The 22,848-nt window shown below is 49.0% G+C and overlaps 2 protein-coding genes across 2 annotated transcripts in view; one reads left to right on the top strand and one right to left on the bottom strand.

Moving 5' to 3' along the window:
• The first annotated feature begins 10,009 nt into the window (after window positions 1–10,009).
• On the top strand, window positions 10,010–13,588 carry STRIT1 (small transmembrane regulator of ion transport 1). The gene is made up of 4 exons (XM_040074644.2): window positions 10,010–10,029; window positions 11,588–11,700; window positions 12,925–13,207; window positions 13,537–13,588. Exons 1-2 carry the CDS (start codon window positions 10,017–10,019, stop codon window positions 11,680–11,682), a joined length of 108 nt encoding a protein of 35 aa, XP_039930578.1. The 5' UTR covers window positions 10,010–10,016; the 3' UTR covers window positions 11,683–11,700; window positions 12,925–13,207; window positions 13,537–13,588.
• A 2,791-nt stretch (window positions 13,589–16,379) lies between these two features.
• MME (membrane metalloendopeptidase) overlaps window positions 16,380–22,848 on the bottom strand; it is a 30,491-nt gene continuing 24,022 nt past the window's right edge. Inside the window, exons 21-23 of the mRNA XM_040074108.2 lie at window positions 20,748–20,843; window positions 20,276–20,352; window positions 16,380–17,762 (exon numbers count right to left, since the gene is read on the bottom strand). Of these exons, the coding sequence (XP_039930042.1) occupies window positions 17,663–17,762; window positions 20,276–20,352; window positions 20,748–20,843 (273 nt within the window). The 3' untranslated portion in view covers window positions 16,380–17,662. The remainder of the gene's footprint in view (window positions 17,763–20,275; window positions 20,353–20,747; window positions 20,844–22,848) is intronic.

The raw sequence follows: 22,848 nt of genomic DNA on the forward strand, positions 1-22,848 counted from the left end.
CCTGGGTCACAGCCCAGTGTCCCTGCTGGCCTTGGTCACAGCCCAGTGTCCCTCCAGGATCACCAAACCTTCAGCCACCCCCTGTAAGTTCTTTTCCTCTGCGCTCTTTCCCTCGCGGCTGCTTCAGCCGAAGCTGCCTTTTCCCTGTGGGCTGTGAGCTGGAGCTGTTCCCTGGCCGGGTGCAGGGCTCCCCTCCTGTACCCTGCGCTCCCAGCCTCGCTTTGTCCCGGGATCTGTCACAACAACCTGCACAGACACGTGCAAAAGCAGCAAAAGGACCAACACAAAGTGTCCCCAGTATAAATTAATGAGCAAGGTAATGGCATAGGATGATTCTAACACAAGGTTATTTTCTATTTGCCTTTTGAATTTGAAACATTCAGAACAGTTTGAGAGTTGTGATGTGTAATAAACCCCTGACCTGTTTTCTGCCAAAGTGCAATTGTACAGCCTTGGCTTAGCAATATATTGCCAGGCGGAACTGGGGCAAAGTAAATCCACATACATTATATAACTTGAATTGGTTTATACAAGGAGAAAGGGATATATCTTAAGCTTTTTAAATAAGGGATAAGTGCAATACTGAGAATTCATTAATATTATCTCATGCTAAATTTCCAAATGCATTTCCAGGTGCAGTGTTTAAAGGCAGTTTAAGTGCTGGGATCATTTGTTCCCCGTGTCTGGGAGCTGTCACTGTAGGGATGGGATTGAGTTGAGCTGGGGGTGGAAATTGCTGTGGTGGGATGATGCTGGGGGGAGCTTGGTGGATATACCTGGATGGGCAGGGAGAGCTCTTCCTCACAGCCAGAAAAGCAAAGAAATCAGTAATTTGTCAGAGGGAATAGAAACAGTTGTGGTTTAAGGCCCAGGCTCTCCTGTAAGGTTTGTTAAGTCAGTGAAGAACTCCAAAACCAGCTCCTTCTGTCAGTATTACTGACCAACCTGGAGAGAACCACCCAAAACTTTTAATTTTAGCAGGAGAAAATGAATTTATTGACATTTTAAAGCATACTGACTACTTTGGGGAGGCTAGAGGATAATGCTTTGAACTATCTCAGTTGTGTGGGTTTTTTAATGTCATCATTCCAGTGCCAGAGCCCAGGGCAGAGCACAAAGAGACCAAGGCTGTGATCTTAGTGACTCCTGTGCACACCAGTCTATAATCTATAATATATTTTATATTATATATGCCTAACCCTATGCTTCTGGAGTGACTGGGGGACAGGGATGAGCACTGCCCCGGGAAGTGCAGTCCAGGGATCTTGCAGCATTCAACAGAAATCAGCTCAGAACAGACTGTACATCAACAAACCTGGAACTCAACACGCTCTGACAATGAGGGAAGGACCAGCACTGCTCAGCTGCTGCTGCTGCCCAAAATGCAGCAGATTCCCTGCCAGAGTCTGGGAATTGTTTCCACATGAGGGCACGGGGCTGCTTTGGGAGCAGGCGGTGTCACAAACCCCCTCTCTGGCTGGCAGGGGACAGTTGTCAGGCACAGGACAAAGGCCAAAGCGTGGCCTTTAAAGACTGTTTGACTCCTTTTCAGTAGGTTTTTAATGCTGTCGTTGCCGTGAGCACGTTGGAGGTTGTGGCACGGTTTGACTAAATCCGAGTGTCGCGGTTTGTGCTGCCCTCGTCCTTCCCGCAGGGAGAAGAGGGAACAATTCCCTCCCAGAGTCCCATCTAACCCTGCCTCTGGCACTGGGAAGCCATTCCCCCTTGGCCTGTCCCTCCAGCTCCTGGGCTTCTTTCCTGGTGTCCTTTCCCAAGCCCTGCTGCTGTGGGGTTGTTGGAAGGACAAGGGTGACAGTTTGTGACAGTTCCTAACCCTGCAGGGAGTCACAGGAGCGATGACCGTCAGGTGCCTCTAGGCTGTGTGAAGGAATCTGTGAAACTGTTTAAAATGAACTTCCCTGGGATCACTTTTAACTCACCTGAGCTTATCTGAGAAGAACAGAGCCATGGCGCCAAATCCTGCAGTGACCTGTGTCCCGTGTCACCCGTGGGACGAGGGCACCTGGCACCGGCAGTGCCACAGTCACTCACTCCAGGAGCTGCACAGACAGACAGACAGACAGCAGGGACGTGCTCAGTGCATTAGAGAGCCTTCATTAATAACTCCACACCCTTAAGAATTGTATGTTAATGTAGCAGTACAGAAAGACCTGATGCTGAATATTAACTGTCTCCATTTGAATGTCGCTTAATGCATCCAGAATTTAAGGTCAATGTAATTACCTTTGCTACTAATTTAATTAGCATTCGTTTAGAAAAAAACATCCTTTGGCATTTGACGGCATTTAAACTTTATGTCGCTTGTTCAGAAATAACTCCCAAGGGAAAAAAGTCACTTAGGGAATGTCTGAAAAATCCCAAACTATTTGGAAATTAAACTGTTGCTTTGCTTTCCTTCCCCTGTGTCTGCTCATACAGAAATAAGTCTTGGGGCTTTAGAATCCTCGGTTTGCACAAAGGAATGGATCAGATAATAATGAGAGTAATATTCACTGAATATATCTGTATAAGTTACCTGCAGCATCAGTTTCTCTGGGGAGAAGTAAGTGATTTTTGTGCTTCTTTTGGGGTTTTTGTATATTCTAAACTATTGCTGCTGGTTGATGATGATGGTAGCTGTTCACGTAACACATGGAATATTTTGACTTCAGTATTTTTAAGGATTTTTGTAGCCTAGAAAACTCGATGGCAGTTCACAGCACCTGCTGAAGTAGCAAAGGCTGGTACTCAGGTAAAAATCCATGAAAAATTCTGACACACATTTAGAGAACATGAAGATCTTGCTATCAGCTGATAAGATGATCCAGCAGAGATTATCACAACCCAGGAGGGTGGTTTTCCTCCATTTTTGCTTTAAATCCAAACTTCAAGATAACTTACCAAAACACTATTTTTAGAGATCATACCCCCATTAAAATCTTCAAAACTATCTTTTCTCTCCCAGTCTTCAGGCTTTTCTGCCTGTCCTTTTACTGGCAGCACGATCATAAAGCTCTTAAGGCCTTACAAAAGATAACATGCTCTTGATGAGGTTTAAAGATAGCTTATTCCAGATTCATTTCAATGAACCCAGAATAAACTAACTCGGAGGAAAGCCTTTTACTGAAGTAAAATTTTCTGCATTTTTTAGCAATTAACTTAAAAGTGGAGTAATTAAAGTGATAAATTTCTGTGCTAAGGGAAGGGCCTGGGAAAGGGACCACTGGCCTTTTATCTTTTGAAGGAGGATTTTATAAACCCATTATTCTTCAGAATATAACCCAAATTTGGGCAAGTTTCACTGGTGACCTCTTTTGTCATTTGAGGAGCATTGCAGAACACACTGATTTTTGAGGAAAGATGCCGAGTTCTGGTCTTTGCTCCCTAAAAACTGGGGAAGGAGGTGGAGAGGTGGTCTCACAGAAATGTGGATCATGGAAATGTTTTGCAGGGCAGGGCTGTTGCAGGAGGAGCTCCCTTCCCAGCGCCGATTTTCTCTCACATGTGGTTATTTGGAACAATTTCCTGGTGGCTGTGGAGCATCACTGAGGTGGCTGAGGGGGAAGGGAGAGCTGCCTCGCTGTTTTCTGTCTCTAGGTTCTGTGTCCCAGGAAGAGGGGTTTGCATCCAGAAATCCAAGACAAAATAATACTTCTCCTAGGTAAACATTATGTAGTGTATTTAGTTCTAGAAACACTTCATTATTTTTCGGTTTTTTAATCGTCCAGGCTTTTCCCCAAGCACTGAGACAGGGGCACTGCGGGCAGGGATTGCCATCTGCTGGCAGCCAGCCCTGCCTGGAGCAGCAGAGCTCCCAGGAGAGGTTCCCAGGGCTCAGGGCTCGGGAGCTGTGGGAGCTGCTGCACCCCAGCAAATCCCACTGAGCTGGGCAGTGACAAAGCCCGGGGGTCCTGGGTGCCAGGGTGATGTGGGGGGCACAGCCTGAGCCGGGCTCTGGGGTTACCCAGAGTGTGCCAGGAGACAGAGGGCACTCCTGGGTGTGTGAGCAGGGACAGAGCTGGGGCTTGGGGACACACCTGGGTGTCAGGGACAGAGCTGGGTGTCAGGGACATTCCCTGCAGGTGTTTAACCAGAGGGCACTCCTGGGTGTGTGAGCAGGGACAGAGCAGGGCTCAGGGACACACCTGGGGCTCGGGGACACACCTGGGGCTCAGGGACATTCCCTGCAGGTGTTTAACCAGAGGGCACTCCTGGGTGTGTGAGCAGGGACAGAGCTGGGGCTCGGGGACACACCTGGGGCTCGGGGACACACCTGGGGCTCAGGGACATTCCCTGCAGGTGTTTAACCAGAGGGCACTCCTGGGTGTGTGAGCAGGGACACACCTGGGGCTCGGGGACACACCTGGGGCTCAGGGACATTCCCTGCAGGTGTTTAACCAGTGGGCACTCCTGGGTGTGTGAGCAGGGACACACCTGGGGCTCGGGGACACACCTGGGGCTCAGGGACATTCCCTGCAGGTGTTTAACCAGAGGGCACTCCTGGGTGTGTGAGCAGGGACACACCTGGGGCTCGGGGACACACCTGGGGCTCAGGGACATTCCCTGCAGGTGTTTAACCAGAGGGCACTCCTGGGTGTGTGAGCAGGGACAGAGCAGGGCTCAGGGGCACACCTGGGGCTCAGGGACAGAGCTGGGGCTCAGGGACAGAGCTGGGGCTCGGGGACACACCTGGGGCTCAGGGACACACCTGGGGCTCAGTGCCACCCCCTGCAGATGTTAAAAGGTTGGACGGGGCTCAGAGCATCCTGGTGTGTGGAAGATGTCTCTGCCACGGCAGGGGGTGGGACAAGATAGGCTTTAAAGGCCCTCCCAACCCAACCCACACCAAAAACTGCCCTCCAAAAGCCAAAACCAGTCAATTCTGGGAGCTTAGTTTGGGGCAAAATACAGCGAAGAACCTAGAGACATGAGAAGAGCAGGGAGAATTCATGTCAAACAAGCAGCAGTCCCTGTTTGTGCCTGTAAATGCTGCTCCTGGTCGCTCAGATGATCTGAGGAGCAGCCAGGCTGCCCGTGCCTCACCTTGGAGCATCCTCGGCCAGTGTCAGACCTCAGGCTGAGGAGGGGCTTCAGGTGCTTCATTTCCTCTAAGTGTCGTGGCATTAATGTGAACAGGGGCAAAGGCACCCCAGGGAGGGGAGACTCCTTTTCCAAAGCCCCCAGACACGAACACGTTCCTGAGGAATGTTTCAAGGCCGGCAGGTTTCGTTTGTTTCGAATCCCCAGCCCACAGGTCTTCGTGTGGCTCTGCTGACCGAACCTCCCGGTTCCCTGCAAACAGGAATTTGCTCTGGCTGTCACAAGAGGGAACTGCTGCACCAGTTTGGAGCTGCTGTTCTGCACACACCTTTTCTCTAAGGACTCCTAAAACTGCTCTCTTCTTACAAATAAGATAGTCTTTTAATTTGGCGTGAAATTGCCCGTTTTTATTGTTCTTGAAGTCTTTATTTCTGGTCAGGTAAAACTCGGTAATATCTCCACGGCTTTTCAAGTTTGAATGAACTGATTTACCGTGGTAAATTTAAAAGTACATTTTCCCCCAGCACAGAGGGTTGATTTAAAAAGGAATATAAAAGCTATAGGAAAAGCAAGGACGAGGATCCCCCTTGTGTTCTCCTTCGGGTAGATGGACTGCTAAAGGAGGGAACATCTCCATGGAGGTATGGAATCAGAGATTCCAAGATGAGTGGAGGTGAGGCAGCCCCTCCAGGAGCACAGTGCCAGTCTGGCACCGCGATCCCAGGGATCCAGCTGGTATTCCCAGGATGAGTCTGGAGTGTGTGGAGTTCCCTGGCACTCACAGGAACTGCTGGGACACCTGGGTGTGCCTTGGCTTTATCAGAGGTTTTCTTCTGCCCTTGAATTTTGTCCCAACCTTGCTTGTCCCACTTTTTAAGAGCAGGGAGTCTTCATATGAGCAGATAGGAGCAGGATATCTGCAGGTGTCTCTGCTGGGGAAGGTGACTTTAGGGCTGCCTTGTACCCACTTGAGCTGTAGTTTTTTAATATATGGAGGTGCTGGGCTGATGGTTGGACTTAGTGATCTTAAAGGTCTTTTCCGACATTAACCTTTCCCTGATTCTACAAAAACGTAGAATAAAAGATTCGGAAGAAATCCTTCATTTAGCTCTACAGAGGACATTGAAAGGAACTTGCTCCATTTTTCCAGTGTTTATGGTCAACTGGAATGGTCAAATCAAGAAATAAATCTTAGACAAACATGACATTTTAGAAAGTCTTTCACAATTAAGAATAATGAATACGCCCTTTTTCCCTCAGCCAGTTTGTGTTTTGCCATTGTGTTCCTCGCTGGCACAAGCCAATGTTCTTCCAGAGGATGTTCTTTCAGTAAGATCAAATAAAGATGTTCTCAGTCCGTGTCTGACTTTGCCCAGCACACGAGCTGAAATTACACAGGCCAGTGGTTGTTTGTGAACAATCTTCACTCTGGTCAGTTGTTTTCAACCAGGAGATGTGGAGCTGAAGCGGGAGCTGGGACACACGTCCCAGCTGAGCGGCTCAGTCCCTTGTTTTTCAGGAGTTAGAACAAGGGAGCAGCCAAACCCCTGATCCAGCCTCCAGCTGTTCCCACCCCTGTGTCCGGGATCAGCCAGAGCTCCCTGGTGAAACCCTTGGGGTGTCCCATGGACTCCTGGGGCTGCTCCTCACCTCCAGCTCTGCAGAGCCGCAGGGATCCCAGGAGCTGCTCTGGTGTGGGGGATCAGGGAGCTGGGGCCATGCCCTGTGCCACCTGCAGAGGACTTTGCCACCCCTCAGCTGCCAGGGGCCGGAGCGGTACAAGGACAAACCCCTCCTCGTTATCGCTGCTGCTCTGAGACACCCGTGGGACTGAGCCAGGAAGGGCTCGTGGACATCTCTGCACCACGCTGCTGCTTCCCCATCGCAGCTGCAGCTGCTCCTCGCAGGTCTCTCAGCACTCAGCTGAGTGGTGCCTCCCTCTGCCAGCAGGAATGATGTCTAGACCCAGACCCCTAGGAAGCAGCATGTAGAATTAATTATTTAGTAGCTTAATACATGGATTTTTCTTCAGGTCTTCAGTTGCACAGTTATCAAATAAATCAGCCTTTATTTTCGTGATTTAAATGTGGGCAGAAGTAATGTCTAGCAATTTGTAAGGGAGCTTTCAAATGCTAAGATTGGTGTGACTAATAAAATACATTTCATGAGACAAATTTTCCACACATAAACCTATTTTGTGAATGCAATAATCTGATATTCTCATATGTTAGTCTGCAGGTCACAAGAGAGTACGGGAAAGTCATAAAATAATTCAAGGCGTATAAAGTTGGCTTTTGATTCGCTAGTAAATCAGGTTTTTTTCTTAAAGGAAAAAGATCAATTGAAAGAAATGTGATTTAAAAATTAATACCAGCATTATAAAGCTATAAAGATTTTATTACTTGGAGCATTCCCTTTGTGAAGATGAGCTGGTCTGTCCTTCTAATCTCCTCTAAAGCAGTGTGGGCTGCAGTTATTTATAGGGATCACACAGAATTTGTAAAACAAAGCATTTCTTTGCCAGCCTCCTGCATGTGGGTGCAGATTCCCAGAGGTTACAAGTACAGTAACAAAGACAGAAATGTGTCATTCCAGAATCTGATCTCTGGCTACTGATGCAGTGAAGAGGATTGGGATGAGCTCAAATATGTTGGGTATTTTACGGGGTGGGGGGGGGGAGATCAGTGAGGTCCTGACAGTTCCTGGCCAAACACTAGGTACTAAAAGATTTTTCTTTCCCCTTAAAATCGCTTCTCTCACAGAAGGCCTTGCAGCCCTGCTGCCTTACCCTGTTTCTCCTCCTCATTTTGCCCCTAATTCGCTTCAAGCACCGTAGGCACTGAAAGCATTTGAGGTGATTCCCAGCTTGGAGCAGTTAATGGCGGTGAAGCCCCAGAGGCTGCCCCAAAGGGATCTCTGCCCTGAGCCCAATCTGTGTGAGCACCTCACTGAGCTGGAGGCTGAAAAGGAATCTCGTTTGTGAGCCCAACTGCCCATCCAAGCATTACTCTGGATATTGAGTGTCGGTGTCCCAGCACAAACAGGGAGAGGAAAACATAAAACAGGATCACGTAATTGGGAACACAAATAGAAATGAGGGAATCGAATTGTTGTTCTTGTGTATTGTTCCGCAGCAGCAAAGCAGTAGATGCGTTTTGCCACAGATCATTCTGAGTGTTTTCTTAAGCCTTGTGTCCTCTCCTTGTTTGTATATTTTGAAACTCTCCCTCTGCTTTTTTTATTTTTTGGTTGTTGGTCTATTGTAGAATTGATGTCTGCAGTTCATTCCTCAGCTCCCAACAGAAGAAATGTTGTTTAAAATAATGTCTATATTGTTACTCTATTCTTTGCTGCGGTTACAGCTTTGATCTCCTTCAAGTCCAGCTGTGGACGTGCAGGACAGCACTCACTGGGGGAGCAGCTCCCCAGACTGGTGTGGCAGCACGGACTCGCTGCCCTCGCTGGTGGCAACTGGGCCTGGAAGGATCCCAAGCCCTGAAGGTCAGACGGTCTTGTCAGGAATACATGATTCCTGCTGGAAATTATTTCCATGAGATCAGATGGATAGATATAATTAGCAGAACCAAACCAGACAGGATTCTTGCAGCAACAGCTGTGCAGCCAATGAAGCTATTATAGCTGAGATTTTTTTTTTTTTCCCAATAAATATTTTACAGAGATTCATATTTCTTTTCACAACAAATTGGATATTATCCCAAAAGGATTTGCTTTATAGAGAAGCCAGACAAAGAAAGTAAAGCTCATGGTTTATTCTCGTGTCTCCAAATGTTGTGATAGGCTGAACTGTGCATGGCATAATGAAGTGGTACATAGCCCTGGGTTTTGTTGTAGTATTGCTCCCATTTTGGAGCAGCAGTAATGAAATCCCCTTCCTTAGGGGGTGCCTGGGGAAGGGCTGTCCCTCCCAGCTGTTGTAGGTGTGATGTTGGACAGGTTCTGACCCCTGCTCTGCCCTGCACAGGGATCCCTGCACAGCATCCCTTCCTTGGGACTGAACTCCTGCAGGTGAGAGAGAGCTGCTAACTACAGGGATCCCTGCACAGGAATCCTGCACAGCAGCCCCTCCTTGGGACTGAACTCCTGCAGGTGAGAGAGAGCTGGTAACTACAGGATCCCTGCACAGGAATCCTGCGCAGCAGCCCCTCCTTAGAGTGAACTCCTGCAGGTGAGAGAGAGCTGGTAACTACAGGATCCCTGCACAGGAATCCTGCACAGCAGCCCCTCCTTGGGACTGAACTCCTGCAGGTGAGAGAGAGCTGGTAACTACAGGGATCCCTGCACAGGAATCCTGCACAGCAGCCCCTCCTTGGGACTGAACTCCTGCAGGTGAGAGAGAGCTGCTAACTACAGGGATCCCTGCACAGGAATCCTGCACAGCAGCCCCTCCTTAGAGTGAACTCCTGCAGGTGAGAGAGAGCTGCTAACTACAGGGATCCCTGCACAGGAATCCTGCACAGCAGCTTTTCCTTGGGACTGAGCTCCTGCAGATGGGAGAGAGCTGCTAACTGCAGGATCCCTGCACTGGGATCTTGCACAGGGCTTGGTTGGATTCTCCATAGCAGAGGGAGGAGTGGGGGCTCAGAACACACCAGATCCCTGACATGCTGGAAGTACAGGGGGGTCTGAGTGTTATCTGCATTTGCCGTGGGGGCTTCGTGGCTAGAAAGAGAACATAAAGCAGTTTTTACCTTGGTTTCCCTTCCTCTTCAATAAAGTGGCCCTTCTTTAGGCAGGTTGCTCTGAAACAGAGGTGCAGCTGGAGGAACAGGCAGAGGTAACCTTGAAGCCCTGGATTCCTGCCTTTTTAGACAATTGAATGCTTATAGCCAACCCCTGGCACCAGCGAGCCAGGCAGCTGCAGCACGTTCCAATTCTTGCTCTATTTAAAGCATCCCAGGGCTCTCAGAGCAACTGCAGAGGCAACCCTAACCTGCCATTAAACTAGCAGAGGGGCAATGGCAGAACCAGGTAAGAGACAATTAAATGTGAATGTATACTGAGTATAATATACTGAAATTAATAGATCTGAGCAGTGCACTGTGAATATACTCACCTACCTGTGTTCCTGTCTGATACACTATTTATATTTTACTTTTCAGTAAGAAAGTGTAATCACTTTAAAACCTATTTCTGTTAACAGCTTGTGTTTCTCCTGTATTTTTGAATCCTATCAGTTTTGTTTTCTTTATTTTTTGTAGTTGCCATTCCAAGTTAGCTGACACAATAGGGCAGCGTGTAAAATGAGTTATGTTTGACAGCATTTTTGTTATACTGTGTAGCTGAACTCCAAGTCAGCACAGTATAATTTAGATTTTAACCCAACAAAGCTCAAGTGGCAGAGCAAAATGAAATTTTAATAAAGACCTTTCCATTGTGAGCACACTCCACTCTCTCTAAGGAGAAAAGGCAGTTTATAAAAATGCATTTTATATCCATCGTAATTTTTTATTTCAGTTAAATTTACGGCTGTAGCTGTGGTGTGTGCTGTGTGCGCAGTACTCAGGTAACACTTGCAAAGGGAACTTTTTAATACACCTTCATAGCTACATTCAAAGTTTTTAAACATTCATCTCCTGGGTTTTTTGCACCACTGACTCTGGTATCTAGGGAGAGTGAGGAGGTAAGGTACAAAAGGACACTGAACACTGTTTATTTGAGTTTTCATTGAGAGCCCCAGAAATTACCCTGAGCCTGGTTTAAACTGGAGCTCCTGTAACAAAGCCCCAGAGTCAGCAGCATCTGAGAAACCCCTCTGAGCCCCAGCAGGGTCCAGCCCTGCGCTTGTGATTGAACCTTCAGGGAAATGGCAAGTGCAGGGAAACCCTCCCCAGCAGCTTCACCTGACACGGTGTCAGAGCAGGAGAAATGAAATGAAACCCCTGAGGAACGCCCCTGGGGCAGAAGGACACCCAGTTTCAGGGCAGGATGTTTTTTGCTGTGTGGTTGTTTATGTGTTTAATATTTTCATGGCAGCACGTGCAGATCTTCTGTCCCTCTGGCAGACACAGTGTGCAGTGTGATGGTGAGACAAGTTTGCTCTGCAGAGCTTTAGAAGAACAATGTGGCAATCCTTAAATTATTCAATATCCCTCCAAGTCTGCCTGCTTGATCTAAATTGTGCAGGGTGTTGTGAATAGTTTTACATGATTTATTAATTCCGTCAAAAACCTGTAATTCTATTAACTGTAAAGATGTGGTGTAAGAGGTTGTAATGTATTGATAAATAATAGGATCTCAAAGGTTGTTATTCTGCTTTCTGGCAAGGGTGTGCTGTTTGCAGGAACCTCAGAGAAGGGTCTTTAAAATCCTGATGTTCTGTGGAGACGTATTTATGTAAAGCCAGTCCTGCTTCCCGTGTGCTCCACAGAGAACCTGTGCCTGCACTGGGCTGCTCTGAGCCTGTCCTAGGCCTGCTGAGCATCCTGAGCCGTGGCTCAGCCACCCTGGGACATCCCCACAGCCAGTGGGTTTGGTGGGGTTGGTTTGGGGTGCCTGTCAGTGTCCCTGACCCTGTTTTCTGTGCCAGCCCAGGCCCCGCTGTCCCGCCTGCTTGTCCCGGTGCTGCTGGCACTCGGCTGGATCCTGGGCTGTGCCCTCATGGTTTACATTGTCTTCTCCTGAGGCAGCAGGGGATGGCAGGTAAGTGATGGTGTCACACAGAGCCCTGCAGGTGTCACACACAGCCCTGCAGTGTCACACAGAGCCCTGCAGTGTCACACACAGCCCTGCAGCAATGGCAGTGTCACACACAGCCCTGCAGCGATGGCAGAGTCACACAGAGCCCTGCAGTGTCACACAGAGCCCTGCAGTGTCACACACAGCCCGGCAGTGTCACACACAGCCCTGCAGCGATGGCAGGGTCACACACAGCCCTGCAGTGTCACACAGAGCCCTGCAGCAATGGCAGTATCACACACAGCCCTGCAGTGTCACACAGAGCCCTGCAGTGTCACACACAGCCCTGCAGTGTCACACAGAGCCCTGCAGCAATGGCAGGGTCACACAGAGCCCTGCAGTGTCACACAGAGCCCTGCAGTGTCACACACAGCCCGGCAGTGTCACACACAGCCCTGCAGCGATGGCAGGGTCACACACAGCCCTGCAGTGTCACACAGAGCCCTGCAGCAATGGCAGTATCACACACAGCCCTGCAGTGTCACACAGAGCCCTGCAGTGTCACACACAGCCCTGCAGCAATGGCAGGGTCACACACAGCCCTGCAGTGTCACACACAGCCCTGCAGCAATGGCAGGGTCACACACAGCCCTGCAGTGTCACACACAGCCCTGCAGCAATGGTAGGGTCACACACAGCCCTGCAGTGTCCCACACAGCCCTGCAGCAATGGCAGTGTCACACACAGCCCTGCAGTGTCACACACAGCCCTGCAGTGTCACACACAGCCCTGCAGCGATGGCAGTGTCACACAGAGCCCTGCAGTGAGGAACGGCACTGTCATACAGCCCTGCAGGTGTCACACACAGCCCTGCAGTGTCACACAGAGACCTGCAGTGTCACACACAGCCCTGCAGCAATGGCAGTGTCACACAGAGCCCTGCAGTGTCACACACAGCCCTGCAGTGTCACACACAGCCCTGCAGCAATGGCAGTGTCACACAGAGCCCTGCAGTGTCACACACAGCCCTGCAGTGTCACACAGAGCCCTGCAGCAATGGCAGTGTCACACACAGCCCTGCAGGTGTCACATAGAGCCCTGCAGTGTCACACAGAGCCCTGCAGTGTCACACACAGCCCTGCAGTGAGGAAGGGCACTGTCATACAGCCCTGCAGGTGTCACACACCAGCCTCCCCTGCCCTACTTGGCACTGCCAGCCCATTAAATGGAATTTTCTGTGTCTTGCAGGTCAGAAGAACCTACAATGATGCTGATGAGAAGAACACGGGAAGTTCAGTTTAGATCTCTATTGACTGAAATACGTATAAAATGAGTTATTTTTAATATCGACAATGTAAATGTCATGCACACTCTTTATCCATTAGGAAGAATCACCAAATCAATTTCCCTGTTCTCAGATTATTTGCAATTGAGGGAGTGGTTTTCAGAATCTCATGGTAGGTCAGATAGTGTCTGCTTGCCGAACAGCAAACTTTTAAAATAGCTGCCACCAACTAAGGAACAGAAACAGGTAAGGGTTAATTTCTCATGGGGCTTGGGCAAGTATTTTTAGCCTTACTATGGGGAAAATCTCTTGGTATTGTTATGAAACAGAAACGTCGTATGTCCTTCAAAAAGAAAAGCTCAGGCTTATCCAGGGCAGGGAGGGTTGTACAGCTGAGTGTGTCTGAATCTCAGGCTCACCGGGGGCCCTCAGGGTCTTGTACCGGGGGGTTTGCCTTTTTAATTATGATTGGAGATAATTATATTCCCCCAGCCAATAATGAGCCACGTGAACTTCCAGTGACTTTGTCATTTAAATCACAACTGAGTGTCAGATCACTGCATTTTCACTGACAGCTTTGGGCTTTTGAGCATGAAGATTTTTCGACTGAAGAACTGCAGCTCAGAGAAGATGAAATCATTAATAATTCAGTCCCAGTTAAAACAGAGGATTGATTGTGAGAGGCATGTCTGGAAGGTCCCAGTAAGATGTATGTTTAAGGGAATGTGAAAAAGCTCTTAATGACCCCTGATGGGGTGAAATAGAGAAAGAAACTCTTTTTTTTTTGACTCCTGCTCACAAAATTTATATAACTGAGAAAGTGAGGAAGGCACATCAGTCAGATATCCTGACTCCATCTGTGGGCACTGTCTGTTGAGCTTTAGGAATGGAAACACAAATAGATTTGACCGTGGTGCAGCCATGAACATTCCTGGGTCACTCAAGTGTGACATTCCGTTTGGGAATTGTCAACGCTGGGTTTCTGCACCTGTGAATGAGCTGGGGGCAGAGGGGGATCCAGTCCCATCAGATGTCCTGGAGGAGAGGGGCTGAGCCCTGGAGATTGCCGATGCCTGCAGCGCTGCTGTGTCCTGCAAGCGCCTGAGCAGAGGGAACATCCCCGTCCCTCCCTGCCAGGGGCTGGCTGAGCCCAGAGCCCACCCTGGGCCAGCACCTCGGGGTCTCACCTTCAATTCCTCGGTGTCTGAGCCCTCCCAGACTGATCCAACTGTGACTCCACAGTGACCACATCTGTGGTTTTACAGCTCTCTTCATTTACCAGGCGCAGAGGGAAATAGTTCTGAAAGGCCCCGCTGGCCCGAACAGCCCTTTGGGTGTCTCACAAAGCTGGAAATTGAGTGTTTCCAATTAAAATGTTACAGAGACAAATGTAAACACCACAATCTGGTTTAGCTTTACCTGATTTTTGAGATCTGATTTGGCAGAGCAAACCAAAATAACTTTCTAGGCTGGCGTCAATATCATCGAGCTGACTTGCGGCATACAAAGCAGGAGTTTCTGCCAGTTTTATGGGGTAATAAAGACAGAATTATTCCAAGAAAATATGCATCCCCCACGCTGTTGGAAGATCACTGAGCACTCTGCAGTGACCTTTTGTAACCACCTTCAGACAACCCACTCGGATATCTGCTTGTGGTGCAGCTGTACAGCGTGAAGCTCTCCTTACATGTGGGGGTAAAAGGGGTGCCAAAAGGTTTGGGGTTTTTCTTCCTGAAAAATAAAACGAGCATTTGAGTGTTTGAAATTCAGATTTCCTGCAAAATGCTGGTGCCACAGTATTAAAGCGAGATGATAACTTCAGTGCCAAGCTGCTACAACATTGTTACAGCATGTTGCCAAGCTTGCCCACGGCCTCTGCCTGGATTTCCCTGTTTCCCCTGAACAGCTCTTGGAGTAAATTGAGTAGAAAGGAGTGTCTGACCCCTTAACTTGGTATTCTGCATGTGGCATCCTAGAAACTTCCAGGCTCACACTTATGTTCTTTCAATGCTCATAATCCCATTTAAGGATATTGGTGTACACAGATCATGACTGGTGCAGAGCAGAGCTGTGGAGATAACACCTGCCTGTGACCCAGAGTTTGGATGGGGCAGGGTTAACACCTGCTTGTGACCCAGAGTTTGTGTAGGGCTGGGATAACACCTGCCTGTGAGCCAGTGTGGGGATGTCCCACGCCGAGGACAGCGGCTCCAGGGTGCTTTGCCCAGCTGCTGCATCTCTCCTGCCCCAGAGGCTGACAGCAGCCCAGGGAAGAGGTTAACCTGCTGCTGGCTGCCAGCCCCGCAGCGCCTCACAGCCCTGGGCTTACCTGAGCCCGTGACCCCGTGGTGCACGCCGAGCTCCCCGGCGGGGCTGGGAGCGCTCCTTGCTCCGGGGTGCAGGTGCAGAGGGGACGAGGTCCCGGTGCCGGTGCCGGTCCCGGTGAGGGGGGGGGGGCGCCAGGTGCGCTCCGCTGGGAGGGCGGGGCCGCGGGGGGGCGCTGTCTCACCTGCCCCTGCCCTCAGGAGCCCCGGGACCCTCAGAGCCCCCGGTGTGAGCCCCGAACCCGGATCGGGGGGACCTGGACCCTCAGAGCCCCCGGTGTGAGCCCCGAACCCGGATCGGGGGGACCTGGACCCTCAGAGCCCCCGGTGTGAGCCCCGAACCCGGATCGGGGGGACCTGGAGCCCCGGTGTGAGCCCCGAAGCCGAATCTGGAGGACCTGGAGCCCCGGTGTGAGCCCCGAAGCCGGATCGGAGGGACCTGGAGCCCCGGAGTCCCGGGCCCGCGGCGGGCAGGGCTCAGGTAGGAGCCCCGGGCGCGGTTGGGGTGTGGGGCCGGGAGCCACAGCCCTGCCCAGGGGGGGCCCTCAGAGCCACTCCCTCAGCCGCTCAGGGTCCGCCCGGCTCTGCTCTCCCTCAGTCCCCAGCCCCGTCCGGTTGTGTTCCCCCTCAGTCCCCAGCCCCGCCCGGCTCTGCTCTCCCTCAGTCCCCAGCCCCGCCCGGCTCTGCTCTCCCTCAGTCCCCAGCCCCGTCCGGCTCTGCTCTCCCTCAGTCCCCAGCCCCGTCCGGCTCTGCTCTCCCTCAGTCCCCAGCCCCGTTCGGCTCTGCTCTCCCTCAGTCTCCAGCCCCGCCCCAGCTCTCTCCGAGCCGCTGGAGGCTTTTCGTTTTTGTCCGTGTTCTGTGCAAAGCTGTGCGGAATGTTGGTTCCTGTGTGAAATGTTGGTTCCTGTGTGAAAATAGAGGAGCTCTGGGTTTCCCCTCTCCTGCGCAAAGCCGATCCTGGGAGTTGTGAGAGGGACTTATTTGTTGCGGTCTGTGTTTTCTGAGCTGCGGGGCTCGGGGGTAAGCGCAGACATTTATTAGCAGAGAATTTTCGTTTTGTGTTTTCATAATTCCTATGAAGAACACGCACTGCGTTTGGCTCATAATTTCAGTTTATTATCAAAATGTTTTGATCAGATGACAAACTCACAAAGCTAAAAGGACATAGGTTTTTAAATAGACCTATTGTAGCAGTCATCTGAGGTATCTGGTACTTGGTTTGAAAATGTCTTTGCTTTGATAAACAAAGCAGTAAGTTCCTTTGCAATCTGCATGAGGATGTTTAATACATATCATTGCAGATTTAAAGCCTTTTACCCTTTTAAAGCTCCTTCAGACTCTTGCAATCAGCTGTGCAGCTTTCCTGATGTGAGGATTGACATTGATCAGAGCGCGTACAAGTTATGTGCAGGATCAGAGCCTAAGCACTGATAGTCAGCCTGAGAGCTCCAATGTTTGTGCCCTCCATTGGAGCACTCAGTTTTGTAGGCTTTATCTTATTGCCCCATACCGTGCTTTAGTCCAATTTCCCAGTTCTATGCAGCCACTGATAAAATATGTTACAATACTTCAAGTCAAAAGTGTAGCTCAAGATTTAAATATAAAAACTATGATTTATACATTACTAGAAACTTTTAAAAAGAGCAACTTTAGAGAAAGCAGGAAAGAGCTTAGAAAATGGTGAAAGGGTCTTTGATCACAATCTTACAGATTATAGGTACAGAAATTAATAAATTACCTACAATTTCAGTTGGGCTGGAAAGCTGTAAGTTAACTGTTGTAAATAGGGACTTCAGGTAATACACGCTGGAGTAATTAGTGAGAAATTACTTAAGTACAGCCAGTCTTTGGACTCCCCTTGTGTAAATGGTTTCAAGTAAAAATGAAAACGTTTGGTAGAACAGGTACAAAGCAGAGGGTACAAAGTCTGACACTGGGATATAAACTGTCATCTCTCTATGGTGTTATGATGGCTAAAATATGTGTTGCTGAGTACTTCTTTCCTCCCCTGATCTGAAATCTGCATTCAGCGACCAGGCGGAGATCATGTGCTGTACTTTGCCATTTTCAGATGAATCCAGAAAGCCCCTGGCTGTGGGGGCAGGGTTAAAACTACAGGTGAAGTGTGGCTGTGCACTGCCAGGTGAGTTGGTTCCTGCGGGGCTCCGGGGCGAGGAGCAGCCAGGCAGCCCAGCGCTGCCTTCGTCCTTCTTCCGTGCTGTCATGGGCCATGATTCGGGGTTTGCATGTTTACCAAGGATTACAGCCATGTCTCTAGCATATTCCCCTCAGATTTCTTCCCCCCTCCCCTTCTCAAAATCAACTGGGAAAGGCTCTTTTCCTGGAAAGCTCCTTGAGGTGTGAGGTTTGCAGTCCGTCACCAAACACGGCACTTCTTGGCAGGATCCATGTTGTCTTTCGTGGTGCATGAAAAGGCTTCTGAAAACTCTGGGGAGTTCTGCAGTGATCCCAGGACCCTTTAAAACAAAGCAACACACTGTCATTGCTGTTCTCCTTGGTTTGAAACAAACAACATGACCAATATTTTGTGACATGCTTTGTTGTGTCACCTCACTGTAGTATGGGAACGCCCTGCTGCTGGGCTCTGACTGTTGCTTCACTTCACCTCAAGGGCTGTCTGTGTTTTCTTCTTCAGTTTGTCTTGCCCCTATTGCAACCCCAAAAATACAGGACCTGGCCCTGCCTCACGGCTGGCTCTCACAAGCCAGTTCTTCACCTGGAACAGATTTCTTACTTGTCAATAGTTTTCACTGAGGATTTTTTCAGCTACGTTCTTCTGACAAGTTTCTCGGTGAAGGGAAAACAAGACCTTGAGGTCAAGGGCTGTGATGGTAACTCATCAGTAAACATTCATTTACATTTTTACACCAACCAAGTTTTAACTGAGATCATTCTGCTCCTCTGGGCGTTCTGCACAGATTTTCCAGTGAATGAGTTTCCTGGCAAAAAGACTCATACAAACAATGGCTTTCAACTCAAGAGGGGAAGTGAGTATGAAGCCATTCCAGCTAAGGCTGATTTTATATGTGTAATTGTGAACACGTGTGAATAGATCTGCTGAGAGTCACTTGTTCCTTCGGGACTGGGAATACAGCAGCACATACCTATGCAGGGAAACAGGTCAAATACAGATACTGATGGACACTGACTGTGGCCCGGAAGTTCTTTAAAGAACTGTTTCTTTGCATAATTCATGACTATCCTGAGAATTATGTCCATCATTAGAACCAGGCTGTGTCCACAGAAGCTGAGGTGAAGTTCAGCAGTGACACCTGCAACACTTCAACTGTTATACAAGGCCAAAGTCACTCCCTGGTCTTGGAAGCCAGCAGTGGGACAGGAGATGGCACAGAAAAAGAGTTACCAAAAATTTCAGGCATTTTGGTGATCTAGCTGTGCTTCACTGCTCCAATGACCTAGAACTGCTAAAATGGGTTGCTCTGCAATTAACGATTTTTATGAGGAGCTGCCTGTCCTACTTGTAAGGAGAAACAGCCCACAGTCAGTGTAGCAGGTGTTGAAAACATCACACTCCCCAAATAATAATGGAAAAAGGCACGTTGGGAGCCTTTGTGACGCTTGTGTAGTATGCTACTAGGTGTTAATTTTGTGGGCATGTCTCATGAAATATTTTCTGTTTTAGAGCTCTTAGGGGGCCTCATCCTGTAAATGACTGCCCATTCTAAGGATGTTGTCTGGTTTCCCATGAACACTTGTATCATTGCATATAAAATTTATAGCTGTCCTACCGAGGTACAGACAGCACTGCACAATGTAATGTATCCAGGGTACACACAAACACAGCTCGTTACACCGAGATGCTGAACTAGTCAGCTTCAAAGGCCTTGTGCCTCATCCAAATCAGATGTGCCGAGGTTCTGAAGAGCCTCTGGAGCCTCATTAGCACTGAGACCAGACAGGAATGGCTGTAGGAGCTGGTGCACAAACTGCCTCTGGGAGAGATCCCAGATAGCACAACCCACCCACAATGAAACCAGGCAAGAGCAGTGAGGGAACAGTCACTGCTTTCACTAAATATTTGAGTGTGTGGGATAAACAAGATTTGGTGAAAAGCCGTCGAAAGAAAGATACTGGAATTAATGTAGTGGATTGTATCAGCAGAGAACTTGGCTATTGTGGACATGGAGCCTGGAGATGACTCAGCCTTCCAGAGCCAGCAGATGCTGTGATGGCTGCACTACCACTGATATCGTGGCATTGGCCCAAACAGGTTTATTAGAGCACGTTGTTACACTGCTGATGAATAGGCTGCCCTGACCTCAGATAAAAAGAAGAGATCCTGGTCTGGCTGAAAGGCTTGCACCCTGAGCAGCCACATTTCCTGCATGGCTCTACTGAACTGAGCCCAGCTGATCTTGGGAAGGCTGGCTGAGCACAATATGCACATCTGCTATTGCACCACAGCACATGGGTTTGTGATAAAGAGTGAGGGGCAGTGATGTCCCACTGATTCTACCTGGGACGCCAGTGGAGGACAGAAGTTCATCTGTGCTGTTAGTGTGTAAGAACCCTCTCAGGAGCTATTGTGGGAGCCAGGGGCCTGTGCATGAGCCCTGCATTCCAGACAGTCCCTGGGACGCTGCAGTGTCACACAGTGACAGCCAGGTGATGGGGCGTGTGTCCTTCGGCGGGCACGGGTCAAAGCTGCTCCACAAGGTGGATCTGCTCAAGGATGAGACCGATCCCACATCCTTCCTTTGCCTGGGAGCTGCCTGGGAAGGGCTTTGCCTGTTTGGGCAGTGCTGGGCTGGAAGGGACAGGGACAGCCCAGCCCATCTGTCTCCTCCTAGGCAGCCCCAGTGTGCTCTGCCTGTAGATGTGTGTGTTAAACCCCACTGGGAAGGGCAGCCCAGCCCTTGGGCAGGGTCACTTCAGTTCCCCCACAAACAGCCGTGCTGCAGAGCTGTTACACCTCGGGGTTGCACTGCAGGCTGTTGGCTCTGCTGACCTGAATTTGCCTGGGCTGTGCACGTCTGTCTTGATGGAGTTCACTGCATATTCTGGTCTGTACGTTCCACACCACACCTGCACAGGTAACACAGAAGAGCATCATGAGCCTAAGATTTTACAGGAAGAGACCTGCTGTCATTTGACTATGAAAAACCTAATGTTCATGGGAATAGATTCCACATTAGAACACAGAAAAAAAAGGGTGTATTTTGTTTAAAAAAGTACATTATTGTCCTCAGACAATGGCACGTGGGCACAAGGCACTTCCTACCAGGCTTATGCCTTTTTTCTTTAGGGAAGACTAAAATCACCTAACAAAACTTTATTTTCACTGCTTTACAGTGAACACTGCTGAGCTCTGCAGCTCTGCCAGCTCTTAGTTAGCCCATAGGAGTCAGCCTGTTCTGACTTGCTGTTAAACTGTAACCTCAAGTGGTTCTCAAAGCCCTCAGGCAAGAAGTAAATGATACCTGTGCGAAGTTCAGAAAAAACAGCTGCTTGTGGTTCATGTCGAGACCAGGAAGAAGTTTTTCTTTTCCGTGTTTTCTCACGAAGTTTTCATAAGCCTGTAGAATGAATTGAGTAGAGATGTTACCACTTCCAGCATTTTACCAGTCAAATGAAATGATGACAAGGAGGAACACAGATTCTTTGACATAATTAATCGTTGCCTCCCTTAGCCATCCATCCCACGTGTGCCACCTTGAAGCAGAAGACCACAGGGCCATTTCCTAGTACCGTGCTATCAATTATCTAGTGCTGCATTATGAAAAAGAGATTTTTTCCACTGTGGCTTCTTTGGGGTTTGTTTTTTTGAAAGTGAATTGCAGAAGACTTTAAAGCCTTGCCATAGCAAGAACAGCTGCTTTCATGTTCCTTACGGAGACGTGTCAAACAATATGTTGTTGGTGTATCATCACCGATGAAAGATGCTGGAGAAATGTTCTGCCTGAAGTCAGTGCCAAAGCACCGACAAGCAAAGCCAATCAACTGCCCAAGCGCAGCTGAGGAATGAGCAGATAGCGGGTCCACGGAAAGGCTCTGGAAGTTTCCGTGGATAACAGCTGAACGAGAGCCAGCAGTGCCACAGCACTGCAAAAAAGGCAAGTGTCGAACTGGGATGTGTAAACAGGAGTGGCTTATATGAAATACATGAAGTAATCCTTCTACTCCACTTGGCGCTGGCCAGGGCTCAGCTGGAGCGCTCTGTCCAGTTTTGGGCACTGCCCTTCGGGAAAGATGTGGACCAACTGGAGAGAGTCCAGAAGAAAGCAGCAAGAATGAGCAGAGGTCTAGCAAACATGACCTATGAGGAAAGATTGAAAGAATTGGGTTTGTTTAGTCTAAAGGAGAGGAGTCTGCGCCTTGAAGCATGTAAGTCTTCAAATATGTGGAAGGTCACAGGAGAGAAAGGAGCAGATTGTTGTGTTTGCAGTGTTGGAGACAGCCCGTGGCACTGGGATGCCACGAGGAGGCAGCGGGAATGCTCCTGTGGGAGGTTGGAAGGATGCAGAAGGGGTTGCACAAATTTGCATGGAGAGGGGGTAGAATACTGACCTCTCAAGATTCCTTTTGGACCTTTTTTACTGTTTATATGATGTCATAATAATTTTTAATACTTCTGACCTAATTTTTCTGGCTACTCCCATTCCTTTCAGAAAGCGTATCCCCTTTCATGGCTTTGTACTTTGCACAAATATTCCAGTAACTGAAGATCAGCCTAATCTAATAAGCCTGATGCCTCTTTTAGGCTCCCAAATCATTCCTTGAACTCTCATTAATAATTGTCTTTGCCCTCAAACATGTCCATTTCCAGTGGAACTTGGAGAAGCGTGAGTTGGCCCATGCATCCCAGAGGCTCTTTGTTGAGCAGTGACAGTGCTCAGTTGTCAAGTGTTGAGTATTTTGCCACAGAAGAAGGTGTTCAGGGAAGGAGAAGAAGGATCACATTGTTGAGGCTTGCAGCCATCAGATTTGTGAATAACAGGAAAAGCTGATAGAGAAGGTGACTCACTACCCTCTTCCAGACCATGTTCACAAAAAGAACCTGTGTCTCCCTCACTGCCAGTCTCAACAGTGGCCAACCTAGGGAGTCCAGCAGCTCTTTGAGGAAGAGAGGAAAGCAAAGCCAAAAAGAATCTAGCTCCCATGGAAGGCTTAGTACAGAGAATCCAGTGTGTCTGACAACTTGGCATACCAGTACAGAGGGCCCAGTCGCCTGTACATTATGAAAAACAAAGTGTTTGTGCTTATGGGTCAGAAGAAAGTCATTCTGCCCCTCCTTCCTGGCACCAAAAAGCTGGTGATAAAGACAGCCAGAGGTAGACAGCTGCTGCTATCAGCACTTTCTTTAGGTCATGGTCCAAGTGTGAGCCAGGGAATGTTTCCATTCCACACATTCCTTATTCACAAAGGGGAAAAAAAAAAAATTTGGAAAAGAGCTCCCTAGGAACAGGTAATCTGTAGCCTGACATGATTAACAGGATGAGAGAAATACCACAGCTGGCCAGTAGCTTTAATCCAGGCCTTGATGGTCTGGTCCTGTCCCTAGCACAGAAATTGTGTTTCTTC

This window comes from Hirundo rustica, chromosome 10 (assembly GCF_015227805.2).
Source record: "Hirundo rustica isolate bHirRus1 chromosome 10, bHirRus1.pri.v3, whole genome shotgun sequence".
Lineage (NCBI taxonomy): Eukaryota > Metazoa > Chordata > Aves > Passeriformes > Hirundinidae > Hirundo > Hirundo rustica.